The 23,691-nt window shown below is 36.0% G+C and overlaps 2 protein-coding genes across 3 annotated transcripts in view; one reads left to right on the top strand and one right to left on the bottom strand.

The window, feature by feature from the left end:
• The first annotated feature begins 4,037 nt into the window (after positions 1-4,037).
• Positions 4,038-15,511, top strand: LOC107756347 (hormonally up-regulated neu tumor-associated kinase homolog A-like). The gene is made up of 10 exons (XM_016573396.1): positions 4,038-4,259; positions 6,050-6,342; positions 9,141-9,196; positions 9,880-10,018; positions 10,155-10,282; positions 11,875-12,010; positions 12,147-12,324; positions 13,167-13,250; positions 13,349-13,580; positions 14,738-15,511. Exons 1-10 carry the CDS (start codon positions 4,038-4,040, stop codon positions 15,493-15,495), a joined length of 2,226 nt encoding a protein of 741 aa, XP_016428882.1. The 3' UTR covers positions 15,496-15,511.
• Positions 15,512-19,203: 3,692 nt separating this feature from the next.
• LOC107756381 (ethanolaminephosphotransferase 1-like) overlaps positions 19,204-23,691 on the bottom strand; it is an 11,848-nt gene continuing 7,360 nt past the window's right edge. The window contains exons 10-11 of one of the 2 annotated variants that reach the window (XR_001641809.1): positions 21,442-23,387; positions 19,204-19,213 (exon numbers count right to left, since the gene is read on the bottom strand). Coding sequence is in view for 1 of the 2 variants with exons in the window: in XM_016573441.1 (XP_016428927.1) it covers positions 23,322-23,387 (66 nt within the window). In the remaining variant the exon portion in view is untranslated. Of the gene's footprint in view, positions 19,214-20,711; positions 23,388-23,691 lie in introns of those variants that run through there. The other variant, XM_016573441.1, reaches the window with a different exon arrangement.

Raw genomic sequence — 23,691 nt, 5'->3', positions numbered from 1 at the left:
GCTGCTTTTTTATGTGTTGTTCAGAGTGTGAATCATTAAAGAAAAAGCTAATTCAGCAATGGCTTTTTTTAGCGTGAGTTTTACAGTGACCACAAAATGAGTTGTGTCAAATGATTTATGTTACTGGACTACGGTGGAGTTCCAATCCAAACAACAATGAATTTGTATGTTTTTTTTGTGCTCTTTATAAACTCTTTTGTGCTGTTTGATTCATTTTCGACCTGTTTAAACATTAAAAACCATGAGATACTAATCTTAGTTTTATTTTAGGACAAGTGACAAGTCCAGAAAAGGCTATGTTATATATCTACTATGCTTTACCAAGTATTTTGAAGGTTGTTCATTTTCTCCCAGTGTTAAGGAGAAAAAGAAGATGAGTTTCTCTGTAGTGCCCTCTTCTGGAAACTACAGGGAAACATTCTGATGGCTCAAAACATGGATGAGTCTGGAAACATCTGGGGTTCATGCAAGTTTTCCCATATGCAATAGAATAGTCTCCATTTCTCACATCCGCACACATTCTTAGATGATTAATGATACATTTATCTAAGTAACATTTTCACATCTGGTACAGCACATCCACGTTAGCACATCATTCGCTCTAACAATTCAGAATAACATCCACTATACACCAACTAATCTCTAAGGAGATTTTTACTGCAGTTGCACTCTGTTGATCTGGGCCCTAAAATCCGTGTTTTTGGCTTTTTAACACACACACACAAGCAACAGCCCACATCCTTTAGAAGGTGTGCAATTTACGAGCTGAGAGCGCAGTGTGGCAGTTCCACCATATGAGTTGCTCACAAACTCACACACAGGTTTTCATTAGCACACAGTAATTAAGCCACACACTGCCTCACATGCAAACACACACGCATTACTGAGAACACTCACTAAAACATCACTCTGTGTTATTTTATCCAACTCTGTTCCCCAATAGTGAGGTTCGCCCTTTAGCAGGACGTCGTAATGAAGTTTTGCCGAGCAGCTGTCTGAGTGACCCTTGTATTGGTATTAATGAGAACTAAATGTCTGACTTATTACACACCAGTATGTGTGTGTGAGCGGGATTTTGGAGACGTAGTGTGTGAGACATCTGGCCATGGTGCTCAGGAAATGACTGCTTCACTTCACTGCTGTCATCACCCTGCCCCATGTTACTCTGTGTGTGTGTGTGTGTGTGTGTGTGTGTGTGTGTGTGCGCAGCAGGTCTTCATTAGGTGTGTTAAAGCATTTTCAATGTAATTATGGTTTAAAGTCGATCCCATCTACAAGCTTACAGACAGGCAAATCTCTCTCTGTTCCTCAGTTTTATTTGCTTTTCTTGTATTTCTTGCAGAGTGTTCTGTTGACAGCACAAGGCCTCTAAACAAGCTGTGATGCTGGCAGTCACTGAAGGTGTTTGTTTGAATTAAATCTTCATCAGGACGTTGTGTGATTAGACTGTTTTTGAGTCAGGCAAAATTAAATATTAAACAAATTTGCTTACGGTATCCACCATATACCATTCAAAGAAACGTGTGTGTGTGTGTGTATGCTTCTTCAGCCACAAGAGGGCACTCTTCACAACTGAACTTATGCAAGCTTAAAGGAAAAGTTCACACAAAAATTAAAATTCTGTCATCATTTACTCACCTTCCTCATGTTGTTCAGCATTAAACTGCATAACTTTCTTTTTTTCTTTGGAACATATAGGAAGATATTTTAAGACATCTCTGTATTTTTGGGGTAAATACACACCATTGCACGGATATTAATATTCTGTCTGATACAGAAGCTGATAATTATCTTCTAATAACCAATAAATTATTACTTATATATTATTTAATAAATATTTATAATATACGAGAAATAATATAATATGATTTAACTAATACTTTATTTATTATATCAATTCAACATTATTTTCTCCAAATAAAGTCAAAATTAAAAACAAAATTAAAAAAAACCCAAAATCAATCATTTTAAATATTACAATTGAATCATTTACTTTTTCATTTTCTTTTTTTCTGTGGAATATAAAAATATATTTTGATAATCTATTTGTCCATACAATGGAAGTCAAGTCAAGTGTTGTTTTGGTTTGTGTGTTCTGCAGAAGTCAACATGCAGATTTGGATAAGTCTGAAAATAGAGATGAGTAAATGATGATAGAATTTTAATTTTGTGGTGTACTGTCTTTTTAATAACAGAGAACAGACTGCACATGTATCTGCTTTGTGTGAACCATCAGCTACACTTTACTGTATGTTGTTTACTTTGTTTACTTAATGTTTTTGTATGATAGCTCATTTAGCAATGTGTCTGCTGATATCCTATGAGACTTCCTCATGAAGATTAGCATGCTAGCGCATGGATGCTCCAGCAGGGTTTTGAAAAGTTATTTAGTGTTAAGATATGCTTTAATGGATTGCTGGGGATTGGTTTCTTACAGAGCAGGAAATGGACAGAGGTTTTCAGCACTATTCATTTGACCGCACTGTGTTTTGCCAAAGCCTCGAGGCTGAACACATTTTTGGGGGTGAACGCAAAGCGTTCTGTTCTATGCGTCTGTGTGTTTGCACTTTCTGGCTCTTGTTGTCATGGCCTGCTTTGAACCATGGATATTAAACTGTTGAGGCACATGCACACACAGTTTTGCCATATAGGGTCTGTCTTTGTTTTCTCAAAGTGGATAGAGTTGATATGAATGAGAGATATTTACCATACTGCAATGTATATATGAATCAGTCTGTGTGTGTGTGTGTGTGTGTGTGTACAGTTTGGTGGTCTCAGATTCCAGCCCCTTGCTGCTCAGTTCATCTCCCTCTCTGGTGGATAAATGGAGTGAGCGAATAAGAAATAAAGAAACCTGACCCAACCACACACTTATCCAACAATGGCTTCTCTTTCAAGCACACAGACCCCTACTAACACACTCTGGTCCAAGGCCAAATCCAGTCACATAGCTGTGTACTTCCCTTTCTAAAGTCATTTATGGTATTAATATCAATGTGGCTGTTTCTTCCTCATTGTCATAACAGGATCTCAAGTGATGGCCTCACTGACAAGCCCCTCATTACAGCATGTCATTATTAATCAATGAAATCTGACTGCCTCATTCAAGAGGTTTTAGAAGATGGTTTACTGGATGATGTTGCTTTTTGAGTTATTGTAATATCCCAAGAATATTATTGGGGAATATGAGACTGTGTGATTAATAGGGTGATTATTTCCTTCATTGTTTAATTTCTACTGTGGTAGAGGATATTAAATCTAGTTGATGATACTGAATGTACAGGATTTAACCAAGAAATGTATTACTGGACCTTTGAGAGACAAGCTCCTACAAAATGAATGTTATTGGAACAATATATGAAAATTATTGGACAATTGTACATAAAAAGATGTTGACTGATGAAGTGTAAGAAATAAATTTTTTCTACGCTGTAAAAATGTTTTGACAAGTGACTAAAAATATGCTTCATGTGTCATAATTTATTTATATTTAATTTATTCTTATATATTTTCAATATTTATATATTTAATACATATTTATAAGTTATATTGATATATTATGTCTAATTAAAATGCTTTTGAAAGATAATTTACTTTTATATTAAAAATATTAGAAATATCAGTTAATTATCTACCAGCACACACACACACACACACACTGACAAGGGTGCATGAACTAACCAGACTGGCAGAAGAACCTTCCGTTGGACAGAAAATAGACAGTCTAGATGAAAAAGACAGATAAAGCGAGGTAGATCTGAGGCTAGAGACAAGTATAAGACAGATACCTGGTCCCAACACACGGCATGTGATTGTGGATCAGCATCTGCACTAAAGAAAAACACACGAGAGGAGCGAAGAATGGATATTCTCCTTCTTGACAGGACAGACAAACACCAACAGCAAAAGAAGAACCAATGAGACCAGCCTCCATCACACATGCCCTTCCTCTCTTGCCAACCTGTCTTCCTCCATCCTCTACCTGTCCACTCGGTGTCGTCCTGTGGATCTGCTAGCAGACGGGCATTACTGGCATCATGCCTGCTGTGTTGAAGTCATCTCTGGATGGGAGCATGACAGATTCGGGGGAGCTGGAGCTGGAGCAGGCGGCAACCCCCTGCTTTGGAAAAGTGCCCCGTGACCTGCTCCAAAACTTCCCTCACACTAAGCGTGTGGGCAGCTACCTGGTGGGCAAAATGATCAACAAGGGCTCATTCGCCAAGGTTATGCTAGGCATGCACATCAGTACAGGAGAGAAGGTAACAAGCACACACCCAGTCTCTTACACGCAGACGCCTGTCAATCAAAGGCGCACTAAGGGTGTCAGTCATCGGTGCGCTGAAGGGTTGTCATCCATTTTTCATGCTGTCTCGCTCTCTCAGCTTTCATAGCAACTCCGTCTTGGCTAATCTCTGACTCGCACCGCAGTAATAATCCATCCACACGAACACACTCAAACTGTTAGAGACATTTATTAATACAAAAGGCACTTTATGTTTGGGGGAGGAGGAGGGGTGATCATGAATTGTGCGTTGTGTGGCTGTTGATGTTTTGATGTTGACTCAGTAGTGTTTCATTATTCATTTTGTTCATGTAATGGATCTGATGAATTTTTAGCATACTAAATAGTGTGTATTTTGTCTGCAGACTTCGATGGTGTTTTAACTTAATGTTCTTAATGTTTATAATAGATAATGATTTGTAATGGTGCTTTAGATTGTCATTATTTCAGTGATTTGCTTTTAGGGCCTGCGGAAATAGTACTTTACAGTTATTTGCTGTAAAATGTTTCATATGCGCCTACATCAGCGTTATTAGAAGATGAGTGAAAAGTCATGGTATTTTAGTTAAATCATGTAAATGTAATTGACTATATTTTGTGTATACATTAATTATTTAATTTTTTTTACATATAAATTAAATTTTTTATTTATGTATTTATTTATAAATGTATTAGTGTTTATTTATGAATACATACATTATATTGCCAATATCAATACGGAGTATCTGCTATGAGATGCCTAAAAAAATCATGTATGTGTGTGGGATTATTTAGCTATAGTTTGGGCATAAATTTTGGATTTAATATATTATAATTTAGAATTTTATATAATTTATATTTGATTTAATAAATAATGTATATAAATTAATACAATTATTATTAATATTAAACAAAATAAAAATAATTAAAAAAACTCAGTTCAAATTAAATTTTATACATTTGTTAATATCTTTAATTAATTTAACTTCTTGTTTTTTTTTTCTCAGTATCTCTTATGTCAGTATCAATATAGAATATCTAATAGATGCCTACAAATATTCTGGGGAAATTGGAAAACTTCTGGGTTCATCGTGATGCAGACAAACAGAGAGAGAGAGAGTTTTAGCTCAACCTGTCTTCCTCTTCTCACTGTGGTGACCTGAGCTTTCATGGGTCAGTAATTGTGGCCGGTGTGTGTGTGTATGTTACCAGCTCTTATACACATCACTAAGCCCTTCCTGACCACTCTGTTTTCCTGAACAGGTTGCTATGGTGACACATAAGCACACATCACCCCAGCTCAATCCTAGAATTTGAGGTTGTAAATTATTATCATGGAGTTCCTAAAGAGATGGACTTTGAGCTATAGTTTTAAACACAGCAAACTAAACTAAATCAGTTTTAATATAATATACTAAATACTATGGACGTTTTCTTTGGACAATAATGTCCCATAGAAAATAAAAATCAAGTGAAATCTCTTAAATCTCTTTTTTTTTCTCCTAGACAGCAATGAGATTAATAAATCTCATGTGTCACCTTTTGTCAACAATTATCTTGTTTGTGTCTGTATTTATTTTTTCCTAGGAAATTTTAGGAGAAACAGCTGTGGAAAAGTTAAATGAAAGATTTCTTATTGAATACTTTCAAGACTAAATCATCCATATTCATTTTAGCTCTATCAACTGACTGTGTATCTTAATTTTTTCTAATACATTTTAAGAGAAACATATGAGACAAAGTTGATACTAAAATGAAGCATAATGACTCTGTTTCTGTCACTGTCAGGTGGCGATCAAGGTGATAGATAAGAAAAAGGCTCGTCAGGATTCATACATTTTAAAAAACATGAAGCGCGAACCCCGGATTCACCAGCTGATCCGCCACCCGAACATCGTCTTGCTGCTGGAGACACTGGAGACAGAGAACTGCTACTACATGGCCATGGAGCTATGCGGAGGAGGAGACCTTATGGATCGAATCTGTGAACGCAAGCGGCTGGAGGAGAGAGAGGTTCGCAGATACACCCGTCAGATACTGTCTGCAGTGGAACACCTGCATCGACACGGGATAGTTCACAGGTAATGAATGGATATTCTTGCACAATGACACAATTGGACCCACAAAAATGAAGTTTTGAGATCATGTGGTTTGTAAGGGATGTAGGGATATAGTGGGGTAGAACGAGAAAAAAAGAAAAAGGAAAACGCTGAGAGAGTGCTAAGCTGTATAGCGGACTCTAGTTATAAGAGCCTTAAAATAATGAAGTGCAGTCTCATAGATGAGTGAAATGTGTGTGAAAATGAATGAAATCAAAGAGCAAGTATGTGTGTGTTGATTTATTTGGCTGTAGTATGGGGAGAAGATTTTTCGAATAAAAAAAACAACAACTTTCCAATAAATAAATACAAACTATTAAATATGATTAATAAAACTAAATTTTCTTTAGCATCTTATTAATAATAAAAATAAATTTGTTAATACTTTTAAGTTTTAGAATTTTATGTAATTTATTTATACAATTACTTTTCTCAATGTAAAATGTATAAAAATATCTACAATTCTAAAAGTAAAAAAGTACATATATTTATTAAATTTATTTAAGACATTTTAAAATGTTTAATAAATGAGTTGTTTATTCATTAGTTCATCAATAAATAAATTTTCGTCTTTTAGTGTTAGAGTTAGTCTGTAGTATTTATAATTAGATTCACATGCACATATAAAAACGTATAGAAAATAAAAACAATAACGAGTCTTAAAAAATGAAGTGCTGTATAGCATAGATGAGAAAAGTGTATCTGAGAATGGTTTTGAAATCAAAGAGCAAGTGTGTGTGTGTGGGTTTACTTGGCTATAATTTGGGGAAACATTTTAAATTGAATACATTAAAGATTATTAATACAATTAATTATTAATAATCAGGATTATAATAAACATTATTTTTCCAGTTCAAATTAAATGTGATTCATTTGTTAATATTTTTAATTTTAGATTATTATAATTCTACATAATTTATATAAAATTACTATCCTGATAATCTATAAATGCATTTTTTAAATTTATATTATACATTTAACATCACATTTTGTTTTTTAGGGGTAGGTTTAGAGTTAGTCTGTAGTAGTATAATTAGATTAATGTATGAATATAAAAAATTATATAATATAAAAATGATAGAAGTCTATGGTGTGTGTGTGTAGTTCTTTAGTCTGGCAGTGAAGCCTAATTGAGGCAAGAGTGGGAATGCCATTAGCTTCTCATGACATCATCAGCCAGAGCCACTATGGCTAACACATCATTCATGACTTCCTTACTAATGGAGTCCCAGGATAAAGCTTCATAATGCTGAGGTCTGTCACACACAATCCACTCAGTAAAGGGCCTTCGTTAGAATATGTCAAGGATCAAAGGATGTTCATCAGCCTACACATAGCCTACATACACACACAGTTGACTACCCGTGGGGTTAGGCAGCATACACAGTCCCTATGGTAACGAAGGGAGTGTGTGGGTTCATGTCCATTTCAGTTCAAAAGTTCACCCACTTCGAATGACATTAATCAACCCAAATCAAACAATTTTATCAACTGGCTCCACAAACACTCACTTTATGCCTTTGAGTCTGTCTCTGCTGACCTCTCTGTTCGATACACATTAATAATACCCCAAAAACCCAGTCACGCTGCTGGACAGCAGTCCAGTTTTCCCCTTAAACACGTCATGTCTGTCAGAGAACTTTAATACGGGCATATTTGAAGTAGTTTTTCAACTTTTCTTTGTACATTTTAGGGACAGCGTCTGTATGAGTGTGTGTGAGTTGAGGAACATTTGGCCGCCCATTGAGCTTTGAGATGTCAGCCTTCTCAGTAAAAATGGAGAGAAATGAAAATAACTTAGAGGGCTATGATATTTTTATAGGCTTTTCATACAATTTCATATTAAAAGTGAGGAGCGTGCGGTCGTCAAAGTGAGTGTGAGTGTTTATTATGAAGTGGAAAGAAAGGGAGAAGGCGGGAGTAAGATAAAAGGAAAAAGAGAGAGGAGAGTGTAAAAGTAAAAGTTGGCAGAATGACTGAACTTCCAGGACCACCAAGCAGTGATATCACCACCAACAATAACTCTCGTAGCTCTGTTTTTTAATACAAATCTCCTTTTAATTCACATTTTTTCATTACATTTTGTGTGCTGCTAGAGGTTCTTGGCTGGTCATGAATTCCCGCACATGGAGTGAGGTGATCTGAGTTCCCTATCAGCTGGACGCATACGGGTGTTTATATATACTGTATGTACAGTATATATGAACAGTAGGGTCCCAAAGTCTGAGACCACTAGTAAAAATGCTTTTATTTTGCATTCTTTTTTCTAGTGTAATACATTATATTACCATTATTAAAAGTCTGAGTAAAAGTTGGTGCAAAGAGCATCTTGTGCTTCAATGGAAGGCAGCGTTGTTATTGTTAACTAAAGCAACTAAAAATAGTTTTCAGTAATCTAAATCCAGCTGAAATAAAATATAAATATTAGATGAAAAACTTAAAACACCTAAATGAAAATTAAAAATGTTGCCTTGGCAACTACAATAACTTCAAGTACTAACATTACTAAAACTGAAATTTAAACAAAAATAAAGCTAAATAGAAATATATATATATAATAAACTAATAAAAATGACAAAAGCACATAACACAAATTACAAAACCTAAACTAAAATTAAAATGAAAACTGAAAATTAACATTTATGCATTTAGCAGACGTTTCTATCCAAAGCTACTTGCCATAGAGGAGCATAAGCAGATTTTGAAGGTGTTATCAGAATTTTGGTCCCCAATATGTGTTATTTTTTTTAACTAACCTCCTTCACCTTTTTTTTAAATAGGGACTTGAAGATTGAGAACTTACTAATGGATGAGCTCAACAATATTAAGATAGTAGGTGAGTGTGTCTTGCCATTTGACCTTTTTACATAGTGTGTAAATGTACATCATTTATTCTGAGGAAAGTTTTTGTCAAAGCTTTCCTACTGTAATACATTAATAGTTTGACCTTTGACCTCTGAGAATAACCAACCGTTATGGTTGCAGTAGTGTATAAACAAATGCAAGCACACAGGAAGCACCTCTCATTTACAGTTGGTCATCTTGCAAAAGCTTTTATTCAAAGCCACTTCCAAATGAGGAATATAACTACTCATGAAATGCTCATAATTGCTGTAATGAGACGGAATGAGTCAGTTCCATGCTTCTCTGTCTCCTTCATCCTTGTATTCATGTATTTCATTTTGGGCTTCTGAAATCTTATTGGCTCACTGACGCTGATGAGATTAACCCCTTAGGTATCGAAATTTGGTACCGAACGACAAGACGTTTTTCGATACTCGATGGTATCGAGGCAATTCGGTCGGTGCCTAAAAAGTATCGAACTCGATACCCAGCCCTATCTGTATGATTTATATATTATTCTTAAATGCCTAATTTCCGAAACGTCTAAGAAAGAAAAAATAAACTGATAAGTAGTCTGCAATTTAACGTTTCTGTATCAGAAACTAAAGACAGTTGTATGTGCTTGTATGTTCATGCGAGTATTGTACACTAACATATGAGTGTGTTTGTGTGCAGACTTTGGACTGAGTAACACTCTGAAGGCAGATTCTCTCTCTCTGGAGCTGCTGAACACTCAGTGTGGCAGTCCTGCTTACGCGGCTCCTGAACTGCTGGCCCACAGGAAGTACGGCCCTAAAGTGGATGTGTGGTCTGTGTGAGTACACAAAGTACATGTATATGTATGTAGTTTACGTCAACTTGTGGAAGGGTTTTTTATTGAAGATGGGTGTAATGTTTTTTAATGCTGGCTATTGATGAAGATTGTGTGTGTGTTCTGTGTGTATGTGTAGGGGTGTGAGTATGTTTGCCATGTTGACTGGCACTCTACCGTTTACGGTGGAGCCCTTCAATATCAAGCAACTTCATCAGAAAATGGTGAATGGAGAAATCAGTCCGATACCATCGGACATCAGCAAAGGTAAAGTATACACACACTTTCCATTGATTTTTCCATTGACTTTCTAAAGACTTTTATTTATTTTTGTTTTTGATCTAACCCTCACAGAAACATTTTTGCATTTTCATTAAAACATTATTTAATATGTTTATTAAGCAGTTTTCTTCATGTGGGCAATATATAATATATATTATATACACATATATAATATATAATTTTTATATATAATTCTAAATACAATATAAAATATTTTATATAATAAACTATTTCTTATTATATAATATATAATTATATTTTTTATTTATATTTTAAATACATCGTTTTTACTGTATTTTTGATTAAATAAATGCCGCCTTGGTGAGCAGTGAGCATAAGAAACTTCTTTCAAAAACATTAAAAAAATCTTACTGACCCCACACATATTCATACACCTGAAGATTTATTCCTAAAGGGTTCTACATCAAGATGAGATACAGAGAGAGAGAATGAGAATGAGAAAAGAGAACGAGAGATAAAAGTTGTTGAGTGCAGTGGTGCATTTTAAAGTGTCCTTCTTCTCAATCAGATTGTGAGATCATCTGATCCAGCACATTAATATTAACTATCATGAATATTAATAACAGAGTATATTCACCAGTTGCAAAAATAGATGCACTACAAACATGATGATGCAAAATGTCTGCTAGTGGAACAGAACCTGGCCAGGTTTCCCGATTCGGTTGCAGATTACATTAGGTCATTACGTAGTTTGTACATTACGTATTGTGAATTACCGCCAGTTTCACTGAACCAGTGCATACATTGTTTATTAAAAAGAAGTGAAGGAAGTATTTAATGGAACAGAAGCAAGTGCATACAGCCCTACAGTATGTACTAAATTGTCATTTACTAATGTCACTTTGGATAATATCTGCTAAATCGACACCAATCCAAAAATGTGTTCCATATTATAGTGGATATCATTTATCATAATAATTAATATTATAAATAAACTAATATTATTAGTAGACATAAGTAAACATAAATTATAACACCTACATTAACTGGTTTTATTCAAGTCAAATAATATCATTTAACATCACTGAATCAACATAAATATATTAATCTATACCAAAAATTTCAGTTTAATGTGTTAAATCAGGTAGAAAAAACTCTGTATGGTAACAGCTGAAGGTCACCATCATACAGTCATTGCTGTGGGTGAAGTATGGTAGAAATGAATTATCATGTTTTGTTGGCATCCTGAGGCTGCCTGTAATGGCACTCTAAGTGAATGAGTAAATGTGATCGTCACTGTCTTCTGACACAAACACTACCTTCACCTCAGTACACACACACACACACACACAAGGCCAGTGCCAAGCTGGCTCTCTGATCTGAGGAGTCTCCCCCAGGTTGAGAAGGTGGAACAGGGGAGCAAAGTGCTTCTTGAATTTGATCTGCCCTTCTGTAAGAGAAACCTGGAGAAGTTCAGTCTGGGTCGGACACACACACATACACTCACTCCTCTGACAAATCAGTGTTGAGATCTTCTGTGTAAGGTTAAAACAGAGTTTTAAGACTCCTATAGCAGTGTCAGGATGTCAATGTTGTCGTTCTTTATTTCTCTCTAGCGGCTGTACACTTTGTCTTGTCTCTGCTGGAGCCAGAACCAGCAAAAAGGCCAACAGTAAAAACAGCAATGGAGGATAAATGGTTGAATGAGGGATATGCCAAGAGACCCCTCCATACTGTCCCTCATAAAAACAGGTACCTGTAAGATGAAATCTAATGGTAAAGCTACCCAAAGGAAGACATAGAGATGGACAAAAATTCACAAACATCTTGAAAAAATCAATTCAGCATTTCTGATATCTGTTTTTGTGTGTTTTTTGTTGCTTTTTAGGCTGCGTCCTGAGGATCTGAATTCTGCTGTGTTAAACTACATGACGGAATCTCTAGGTTACGGTCTGTCTGATATCATCCACACTGTCATCAGTAACAAGCCGTCAACCACTTTGGCTTGCTACCATCTCCTGCTGAAAAAACTCACCAGGCATCAGAAAGTAGTGAGGACCATGAAGGTAAAATCGTACATGCTTGATACATGTATAAAGTTTTTTATGTTTTTGAAAGAATACTCTTTATGCTCACCAAGGTTGCATTTTTTAATCAAAAATACAGTAAAAACTGTTATATTGTCAAATATTATTACAATTTGAAATATTTTGAAATATTATTTATTTCTGTAATGGCAAAGCTGATTTTTTTCATTACTCCAGTCTTCAGTGGAAACTGATGCATTTTTTTATTCAGGATTTTTTGATAAATAGAAAATTCAAAAGAACATTATAAATGTTTTTCCTTTCACTTTTGATCAATTTAATGTATCTGATGAATAAAAGGATTCATTTATTTCCCAAAAAATCGGTATCACATTGGATATAGGTCAATATTACAGTTTTTTTTATACCTCTTTTTACATTCACGTTACATTAGCTGTGATTTAACATTATATTCAATCTTTAAAATACTAAAAATGAATATTAATAATCTTAAATGTAATCTTTATCAAATCTCAACATACGTACAATATAATGTTGTGATGCCTAAATTCACTCATAGCATTTAAAATTATTCATTTTAGTTTTTAGCGTTTTATTTTTACTTTATATACACAATATAATATTGAATTTTTATTTCAACCATTTATCTGTTTATCGATAATTTATTGGTTTATTTGACCATAACATGAAAATAATTATCAGCATTTTAAAACTGGTGCATCCTGAAATACAAGTGTATTTATCAGTATTTCTTTTGTCCTCCATTTTGGAGAAGAAAACTGATCCCAATTCATGCTATGATGCCTTCTGGCTATTGTTAGGTTTTGGATCACAGCTAACATGTTAATGATTGTCCTCAGAGAGAAGAAAACAGCGAATGGAATCTTCTGAATAAGGGCTTGTCGAGAGGGAGAAGCAATGCAAGTGCAAAGAGTCAGCAGCAGGTAAACCGTCAAGCTATACTTCTCTATCCAAGAATTCCATCTTGTGTCTAAAACGATCATGTACACACAAAACATTTAACAACCTATTCCTTTACTAGTCTCCTCAGAGTGACACAGCCAATGAGAGGAGCTCAAGGCAGGCCAGTAAGACCCAGCGGAGCCAATCACAGGACAGGGACACCCAGAGTGGCACAAAAAGGACAGCAGAGACCATTAGACTAAAGCAGCCAAGCCTAGTGGACAGAGCAGATTCCCCCTCCTGCCTGCCCGTGGATACAGCTAATGAGATCGCCATACTGGTCGAGACACATGATGGACTGATTCCTAAGGGTAATATTCATTTCTTATATCACTAATAGAGTGCTGCAAGGATGGTGTATTTTTTAGGCCAACCAGATAATCAATTAACATAATTTTTTCTGAATTTTGAAGCCTAGATATAATCATTAGAAGTAAAAAGCTAAAGTTAGGCTATAAACAAAATGCACCACAAATGTACAACTTCAACATCACCACCACTAAGACAACTTTTTTAGTCTTTTTAATCTTAAAATCTAGAAGTTGGAAAGTTTGAGTTAGAATCGTTTGCAACAGTGTGATTATAAATACAGCAAGGCTGTGAAAGTGGACTATTGAGTAGATGAGTTTACCTGTTCTGCATGATGCCATTTAATGTCCCCAACAACCTCTGTAGTCCAGTTTAGCAACCTTTTTCAAGACATATAAAAACTTTTAAAAAATTACGAGTGGGGTTTATATTGATGTATTTTATAGAATAAAAAATAGACAAAATCCTTTCTTGCAGCCATCATGTTCTTGCTAGAGCAGGGAAAATAGCCAACCAGCGCATTCGTAGAGAGGTTTTTTTTCCCACTGATGTTGACTGGACGGAGCAAAGGAATCATTGTGAACCTCATTAAGAGTTGTTAAATACAGCTACACCAGCCAGAACGTCTTCTAGACACATACTGGATAAGAATGTCCTGCTCAAAGTTGCCAGATCCAACAAAAAATAGTTCAAGATGCACTGAATCCAGTAAAACACAATTAATGCTTGAATAATGTAATAAAGGAACAAACTATTTCCTGTTTAAGGAAATTATTTTAGTATAAAATGTGATTTTTACCTACTAGCCTGTTACTCGGTTCATTGTGATTCGTAGACTGAATAGGTCCCGTGGAGTAAATTACATTGTGCCCTATCACATGAACATGGGCAAAGTGAGTGCCAGTCACAAAGCCGGTCACAATTAACAAAGCTTGTTGATGCTTTAAAGCATGTTATCATCAAATCATCATCAGCATTTACATAGTCTAATAGTAGTCCATTAATCTCTCACACACGTCCCGCACTGTCCTGCAAAATCACATCTACAGTCTTGTAACAGAGCAATAACCAAGTGGTCACCCTATTTTGGACCCATTTAATTTAGAAATTCATACAATGCATACTCAGCTGACAGAATCTGTATATGTGTATATTTCAGTCTTAACTTTTGGTGAGAAGGAGATGCTTTGTGTCTCACCGCCTAAGTGTTCCTGCAGAGAGGGGAGTGGCACCAAACTCTGTGACTCCGCCCCTTGTGATGCCACTGTAACCATAGAAACCTCTAGAGACTCCCAGACAATGAAAACATCAATCAAACCACATGATCTGAGACCGGCTTACTCTGACAAATATCAAGCGCTAGAATACGAACATCAGCCTGATGACAAGTTAGAAAAGTTGCAGACGTTCTACTCCGAAAAAGGGGCTTCTCCCAGAATGGGACAGCGCTTTAAGGATCTATTACTGGCCATTGAGGAGAAAACCTACAATGCTCGCCACCTCAGCGCCATGGAAACCACAACACAAACCTCCCCTTTACCTCGACTACGTCACACTGGAATGCTGAAGGAAGCCACACCTAGAAAAGTCACTTGGGTCGGTCTTACGCGCCACACAACGCCTGGCACTGGCTCCTCGCCTTTCTTAGTAAATGGGTCCAAACCGCCATTGTTTCCATCTCAGAGACAACAAGCTCTCGTCATTAAAAACCTGAGACATGCAAAGGAGAAGAGGAACACAGGAACGGGAGGGGGAGGAGGGATCGGTATCCCCAGTAATACCGCGAAAAGAAATTCTGTTCAGTTGCGAACAGCTATACAACGCAGAGTCACGGACCTCAACTTACCAATGCTTCCGTCTGCTTTACAAAACAAATCTGACAAAAAGACAGAAATACTCAGAATGGATTTCGGGTGACATTTGAGGCCTTCTCAAAGGGAATATGCTGGGTTCAATACAAGTCATGCTCAGTCGACAGCATTTGTGGCATAATGTTGATTACCACAAACAAATCATGTTGATTCATCCCTTGTTTAAGGCAAGACACTACTGGCAAAACCATTGTTTTTTCATGCACATATATTCTAAAGGTTTTTACAGAGGAGTTTGTTCATATATATCCACCTGGTTTATATAAATTTTTATTCCTTAAAACATGGTAAAAAAAAAAATTTTCTGGCTTTTGACAATATTTTGTGTTTTATAGAGTCATAAAAATAGAGATATCCAAAATCCCCTCTGTAAAAACCTTTAACTCTAATATATCAATAAAGTGGAATTTTGAACTTTACTTTATCCAGTGTTCAGATTTGACAAATGTATGCAAATTTGAGCATATTTGATTAGACAATGCTTCATTTGCATATTTTTAAAACATAACATTTCAGAAAACTGCTATTAATCAACTGGTGAATGGTGGGGCACCATTAATTTTTAGAGAGTTGGACTTGTAAGCCAAAAGTCACAGGTTTGATTTCTCAGTACCAGCAGGAATTGTTGGTGGGGGAGTGAATGGAAAGCGCTCTCTTCCACCCTTAATACACACAACTGAGGTGCTCTTGAGCAAGGCACCGAACCTCCATTTGCTCCCCAGGTTCCGCAGCAAAATGGCTGTGTTCGTGGTGTGTGTGTGCGCACTTGGATGGGTTAAATGCAGCGCACAAATTCTGAGTATGGTTTACCATACTTGGCAGTCACATCACTCACTTTCACTTTCAGTCTTCACCTTATTCACCTTTAGTGCTTGACCTTGAATTCACTTCCACTGTAAGTGCCTCACTTTCATTTTTTTGTGTGAGTTAATCAACATTATGCCAGTTGCTGACAATAAGCTATCTGCTTCAGGAAGAAGAATGAGTTATCTTATTAAAATCAACATATCGTCTTACCATTACCTCCCCTCTTGCCCTCCACCCTCCCTCTTTCTACCATAATCCCCTGGTCACCGGACAATTTGACTACTCTTGAGTTTCTTAATTGTCTGGTTGGGATTTGACTGATGCCCATTGTAGGTTTTAAGCTGCTATTATGTTTCTCGCTTTATGAATGAATGCATCTGAATAGCATCACTCAGCTATACCAGTCGGTGCCAAAGGATGAGGATCCAGCTTATGAGGAAAATGGCTAATATAATTGAACTATTTTATTGGCTTTTTGTTTGAAGCTTACAATACAATAAAGTAGGAAACTATTGTTCAGGAATGAGGAAATGTAGTTTTGGTACAACCTTTTTTTTTCTTTTTTTAACAACTTATCTTAAAAATAAATTGACAGGATACTCAATACTGGACTGCTTGCATAATTGTAGACATCTAATTAGGCTAATTTAAGGGTGTGCGTGTTTTGTAGCGTGTATGTTAAATGAGCAACTGTGTTGTGGCTGCTCCCCAATGGCCAGAAGGGTTTTGAATAATGGACATGTAAAGGAATCTTTCCCTCTTTTCAAATGGTGAGGAGCTCATGAATTATGAACACTTTGTTTTGGTACACGATATGGTGCTGAGGGGGCTTGGCCTTTGTGTGTGCGTGTATAGATATGTGTGCTGGAGAGAGATTGATCCAAAGTGAGTGTGGCATGTCTGCACCTCAACTCATACTTGCAACCACATAGTTCCCGAAGAGCCAAGTCAGACACTTAAATATCCTCAGATTATATAATCCATCTTTTTTTCAACAGTTAGTATGAATTTTATTGCAGGTAACAACATAACAGAACCAAGTGGCATCTGCAAACAATTGCGGTTCTATTCTCCAAATTGACTTTACATTTCTAGCCTTTTTGCAAAAATACTTTTAACCCATTTTGATGTCAAGATGATTACTGTTTTATATTTTAATTTAATTGAAAATGAAATTTATTCCTGTGAATTTTCAGCAGCCAGTACTCCAGTCTTCAGTGTCACATGATCCTTCAGAAATCATTCTAATATGCTGATTTGATGCTCAAGAAACTTTCTAATTTCTAATTATCAATGTTGAAATCACTTGCACACTTTTGCGACATTATAATTGTCTTTACTGTCACTTTTGATTACATGAAGTCAGTTCTCCTCAAACTCAAACAGGCATTTATCGCATTTAATATGATGGAACATCATTAACCTTTTACAACTACAAATTGTTGAACATGTATGTCCATTTTTATTATTAATTTTAAACAATGTCTGTTGTTTTATAATCTAGAACATGCCAACTTTCTTTGTATGAGTGATTTTGAGTTCTTTAAAATAAATGTCACTTTGATGAATAATTTGCTATATAATGCAACGCCATTCATTTAAACTGTATCTTACATGTCCAAACAAGCAGTGGTCTCTGACCTCAAATACACCAATGACCTTATGTCTGGACATTACCAGGGTGCTACCATTACCTCTAAAATAATCCCATCTGTCTCTGCTTTAATTAAACACACCATAGAGAAAAAGAACTAATATGTACCACATCAGTGACTTAACTAGAAAGACGCTACAGAGGTATCTTACTCTACCGGGCAACCCAGTGATGAAGAGTCACCTCAGTTCCATGGGAATGAATATGTTATACATTTAGACCAAGATCATGTCAATGTTTGCTTTTGTCCAGGAAAAAAAGTGGTTGGACAGAATATACTATGTCTCACTTTATATCCTTGAATAGATTTATGAATCTTAAAATTCTTTTTATGTTATGACTTTAAATCTGTGAGATTTTAATAAGAAATGCCTATGTATTACACCCTTGAGAACGACCATGACAGCCAAGAATAGAATATAGACCCTTCTCACATAGCAGTTTAGTTTAAAACAGTCTAGTCTTGCTCACCCTGCAACTGAATTTGAGCACCAAACAGTCTACGGAGAGAGCTGAATTTGTTGAAAATGTGCTGAATGAGATGAAAATGTGCCGCTGCTATTAATTTGGCATACGATTTTATCCAAAGCGACTTGCATTGCATTCAAAGTATAAATATTTTTTAATCAGTTCGTGCATTTTCTGGGAATCGAACCATGACTTGCCGTTGCGAGTGCCACACTGTACAGTTTGAGCTTCAGGAATGTTAACAATTTATTCAGTGGCCTGTGTCCGGGTGACCAGGCACCTGTGAAGCCCAATCTTTCCATAAACAAGCCCAAACTTGCCTAAGACCAATATAGACTTGACTTACTTTTGTGCTTAGTGGTCCGACTAGCGATTTCTACAATGTGTGTGTGTGTGTGTGCGTGTGACGATAATTACAAATAATTAAAAGAATAATTATATTCACCATATTCCCGTGACTTTTCAGGTCTGCATATCAAGATTTAAACAATTCTGTGAGACAATTTAATTATGTAGAATTAAATGCCTCAATGAATGTCTAATTTTATGAGTATTTATAATATCAAACTATCGCAAACCATCATTTCTTGTTTACCAAAAACCGCACACTGTCGCGATCATATAGCGCGAGAATTTTGAAGCCCAATGTTTTTTTCGTTAATTGAAGGGTGGCGAGGGCGGCGTTTGAGGCTTTGAGCGGTTATTAACCTCAAGTTATATCGTAACTGCTGTACGCGCTGTTAATCCCGGTTTGAATAAAACATGCGTGCTTCTGGGTCAAACAGAAGTGACGCCGCACGGGGCTATCAGTAACTCACTTACAGCTGCATAAAAACTACAAGCATAGTGCACGAGGCGGGAAACACGTCTTCAAGTCCAAAGATTTCTATGTAACCTGAAGTGCTTCAGAGGCTGGACTGTCAGCACCTCGCCCTGACTCGCGTTTCCCAGGAAATAACGGCTATACACCGGACTTCTCCGGTTTCTAATGACGTGCATGCATTATTGAGCGCGCTCTCCCGGGCAGTACGGTGAGTGGCACCGGGTCAGCCACGCACAAAACGGACTGCGCTCCAGGGACATTACACAGACGCTGTCGTTGTTTAATTCATGCAACCTCCGATTAACTGTCAATTTAGGACTATCCCGCCAAAGTGTCCTAACCCTAAAAAAACACACCGACTGTAACAACACCGCAGCACGGGTGTTAAAGCAATTAAATAATAGGCCTACATATCGTTACTAAAAATGGGTTAAATGCACATATAATAACAAACTGACACTCTGAACTGCACCACATTAACACTTTTGGCGGACTAAAATAGCATATTGAATGTCACAGCTCACTTAAATAAGATCAGTGCTTACTGCTAACACTTTTGTAACAAATATTATTCATACAATTATGCATCTAGCTCCTACTAAAACGCATAATGTAAATATCCCAGGTTCATGAAACTTTACAAAACATCAAAGAGCTGCTCTGACATAATTTCACTTAGTTTGCTATAGGTCGACTTTTCAGAAGTCAAAGCACAGTTAGCACACAAACTTGGAAAATTTCACAGCTGTTAAAATTTAGGCCGTTGATTAATCCAGCAACTCGTGATGTTTGAAGCGTCTCTCTCAAGAGTAGCTGAGTTCACAGTAAATGAAGCAAACCATCTCTGTGTGTGTGCTTAGTTTAACGTGCATTTGGAAACCATGTATGCTAGGTTCATTTTATTTACACATTCACATAATTTCCAACATTTTTTATAAACAGGTTTACAGCATTTCACCAGTATTCTGCCGAAATAAAAAGCTTCAATTTGAAATGTTAAAAGATCAAGGGTTTAAAAGTTTGAAAGGAGAATTTAAGACATACAAATGTGTAACATAAATCATAATAGTATCGCATTGTTTTTTTTATTTACAGTAGGCTATTGTAATGTAAACTTAATTATAAAAAATGAAAACAGAAATACTTTACTGTTTTAAGATAACAAATAACAATAAATAATAATAATAACTATTATTTTCTTGAATTTGAATGGGTTCCTAAAAACACCAAAGTGAATAATGTGGACTGAGACACATATAAATTGCGGGTTAAGTCCACTTTAAAGTCCAGCTACAATCATATCACAGTTCAAACAGCAATATAACAAAAGTTGTGTAGCCCTATATATAAATATATATATATATACAATTTTCAAAATAAAACATTTGCTTTAAAAAGACTAAATGTTTTATCTGTTGACTTGCATGTCATTAACCAACATAAGGTTATGCAAAATTGTTAAATTAATGAAATATTAACTTAAAATCTCAAGTAAACATTTTAAGTCTAAGGGGTTCAGCTGACAAAAAAAAAAAAAAGTTGGGGAACCCCTGAATGAGGCAAAAGGGCACAAAGTCTTACCGGGTTCTCTCAAAACTCCATTTCACATGTCACCCTTGGGATACAACTTTTTATATTCAGAAAAATATATGTGCTAATGAAAAATTACCAAAATGTGCAATGCCAATGCCATGGTATTATCTTCCACAATAAGGGTTAAGTCCACGAAACAAAACATTGGTGGTGCACTATTCAGTACCTGAAACACAGATGATGTACTGTGCCTCTGAGTGAAATCCTGCCTGTCCTGAGACTGGGGTGTCAAAATCTGCAATAGGACAAAATGATACTGTGGATACGCTTACATTTAATGGGGCAGCTCAACAAGATAATGTTACAACATGGCTGGATTTTGTTTTACAATATGCAGAGGTTTGAGTGTTTTTATCTCACTTTAGATTTAAAAAAGTTATATTTGCTTGTTCTCCAAAGCATCACACAAATCCAGTTACACAGCACTTGATAAGAGTCCTTCTGCAACCAAAACGGTCACATTTAGGAGGGATGCCTAGTTTAAAAATGATAAGAACAGTAACACAAACAAAATAGGTCAAGCAGCCTCCTCGGATATTCTGTGCACTAATAACTTAAAATGTACCGATTTGCGTAGTGAATTTGACCCTCAGAGGAACTACCATCAGACTCTATGCAAAAAAAAAAGATAAAGTTCTATTGCACACAAAGAAAAAGCGCCATCTGCTGGCTAAAATCTTTCTAATCTAAATTTTGCAGGAGTGCCCTTAGGAATGAGTGTCATTACCATTCTTTAACAAGTAATATATTGCAAAAGTGTACTGGACAGTAATTAGATATTGACATAATAACAAATAAAGAATTTACTTGAGATATAACAGTTGTCATTTGTAGTAGCCGATGTAAATTCTTTATCCATGTCATTTCTCGATTCATGTAAAACAAAGGTATTTGAAGGATAAGAAATATGTATCATTATATTATGGCGATTAAAAAAAAGCAAGATGAACAACAATACAATGGTATAACAACATGGATAAGCTGTTTTCACTGACCGACTCATCTCAGAGAAACAGAATATATGGAGGCATGAGGTTTCCAAAGTGAGTGTATAAGTGTAAAACACAAACACGGATATATACATACAGTACACATACACACACTCATCCATATATTTACACATACATTCAAATCACACACTTCGGACAACCAGTTAAAGCTTAAAATAAAATCCTATTACCAGTATATAAGCCCTCAGTCCACCAAACCGAAAATAAGATATGTAGACAAAACAGGAAAACGAGAGAAGAAGAAAAAAACAGACTAAATGCTGGAATGAGCTTGACGCAGGCCATGACACCTGCAGTTTGCAGGTTTAACGGACATGTTGGTGACACACAGACTACTGCTTTTATCGTGTTTATAGACGGAGCGAGGTTTGACTCGCTCACTCCAAGTGCACCCTCTCCTGGTCAGGGTTTGAAGTGCACTCTTCATTCAAGCACAAATAAACTCAATAAAAGCAAACAAAAAGAGAACTGGAAAAAAATGAAAATCGGCACGCAGACACACCATCACCAATGTAAAAAGGAAACAAAAACAAATATCCCAGCTGCAGTAGTAATACAAATTCAATTGGTTAGATGAGCTGTGTGTGATATTATAGATAACTAGCTGTGGTTGTTTAAATTTGTCTTATGTCATTATTAAAATTTGTATAGTTGTAGAGATCAGCAAAATCACCATAGATTTAAATAAGTATCTAACATCTCTGTTCCCTCATACATATAAGTTTCATATTAACTGAAAATTAGACTGTTCTCACAATCCGCTTATATTGTCCATCATAGAAACATAATTAAATAATGCTTCTCATTTAAAAAAAGAGATTTTTTTCCCCCAAATTGAGCAATTGAGGCCAAAATTAAATGTTAATAAAATCTTCAAATCAAATAAGATAAAGACATTCATCACATTCTATGTGTGTGTTCATCATGTGGTTTGCGTGTGACTCATCTGAGAGCATGTAAGTGAGATTAACCGTTCAAGGCTCCTAGTATCTCAGCTGAAAAGCACATTTCCTTAGGAAACAAGCAAAATCCACAACTTCACGGATACCAGGCAACCAAACAGCCTCGGCTCGGAGCGAGCAACACAATACAGCTCTTTCTGGGAGGAATGGGCTCTGTTACACAGCTGCAAGTTGAGGCACTGTAGGTCCTGGGCTCAGTGGGTCCTGTTTTTCTGAGCTATTGAGTCCCATGGTGTAATTTCGTGTCCGAGCCCAATATGTCCTATGGCGCAGCTCCACCTCTGGGCACAGTGGGCCCTATGGTGCAGTTCTGCCTCAGGGCTCTGTGAGCCCCATGGCACAGCTCCACCTCAGGGATCAGTGGGCCCTGGGGTGCAGCTCCATTCGTTTGTTGATTGAGCAGCATCCTCAGAATAAGGCGGCGCATTTGGTCAGTACAATTTGGTTTCCTGTTAACTGTGTCTCCTTGGTGATTGGTGAGAGTCGGCTAGCTGAAGAGCATGCTGAGATGGCTTAAACCTCAGCAGCCTTCAGGCCGATTTTCTCCTCATCCTGTCAGTCCGAATTGGGCTTCTTTAGTAAGAAAGCGTATATGTTAAAATGATCACTCAGCTGCTTCACCTGCATAGGGAGACAGAAAAAAACGACTATAATGAGAAATATTTTAATGTAGTTGTGCATAAAAACATGACAGTTACAAAAGATAATTCCATTATATTTATTATATATTATATCATGTTTAAGTTGTTAATAATCATATTTACTATTATAATCATTTATAATTAATGATTTTTATTAGTTATAATATTGATATAATATTATAAATTATATTAAATTGTTATAGAACATATTAAATTAGTTGATTATAGTAATTATACAAATAAAAAATGTATATATATATATATATATATATATATATTATATA

Source organism: Sinocyclocheilus rhinocerous, unplaced genomic scaffold (genome assembly GCF_001515625.1).
Source record: "Sinocyclocheilus rhinocerous isolate Xijiao unplaced genomic scaffold, SAMN03320098_v1.1 scaffold712, whole genome shotgun sequence".
Lineage (NCBI taxonomy): Eukaryota > Metazoa > Chordata > Actinopteri > Cypriniformes > Cyprinidae > Sinocyclocheilus > Sinocyclocheilus rhinocerous.
Note: the sequence above shows the minus strand (reverse complement) of the source record. Positions and strands in the feature narration are given on the sequence as shown.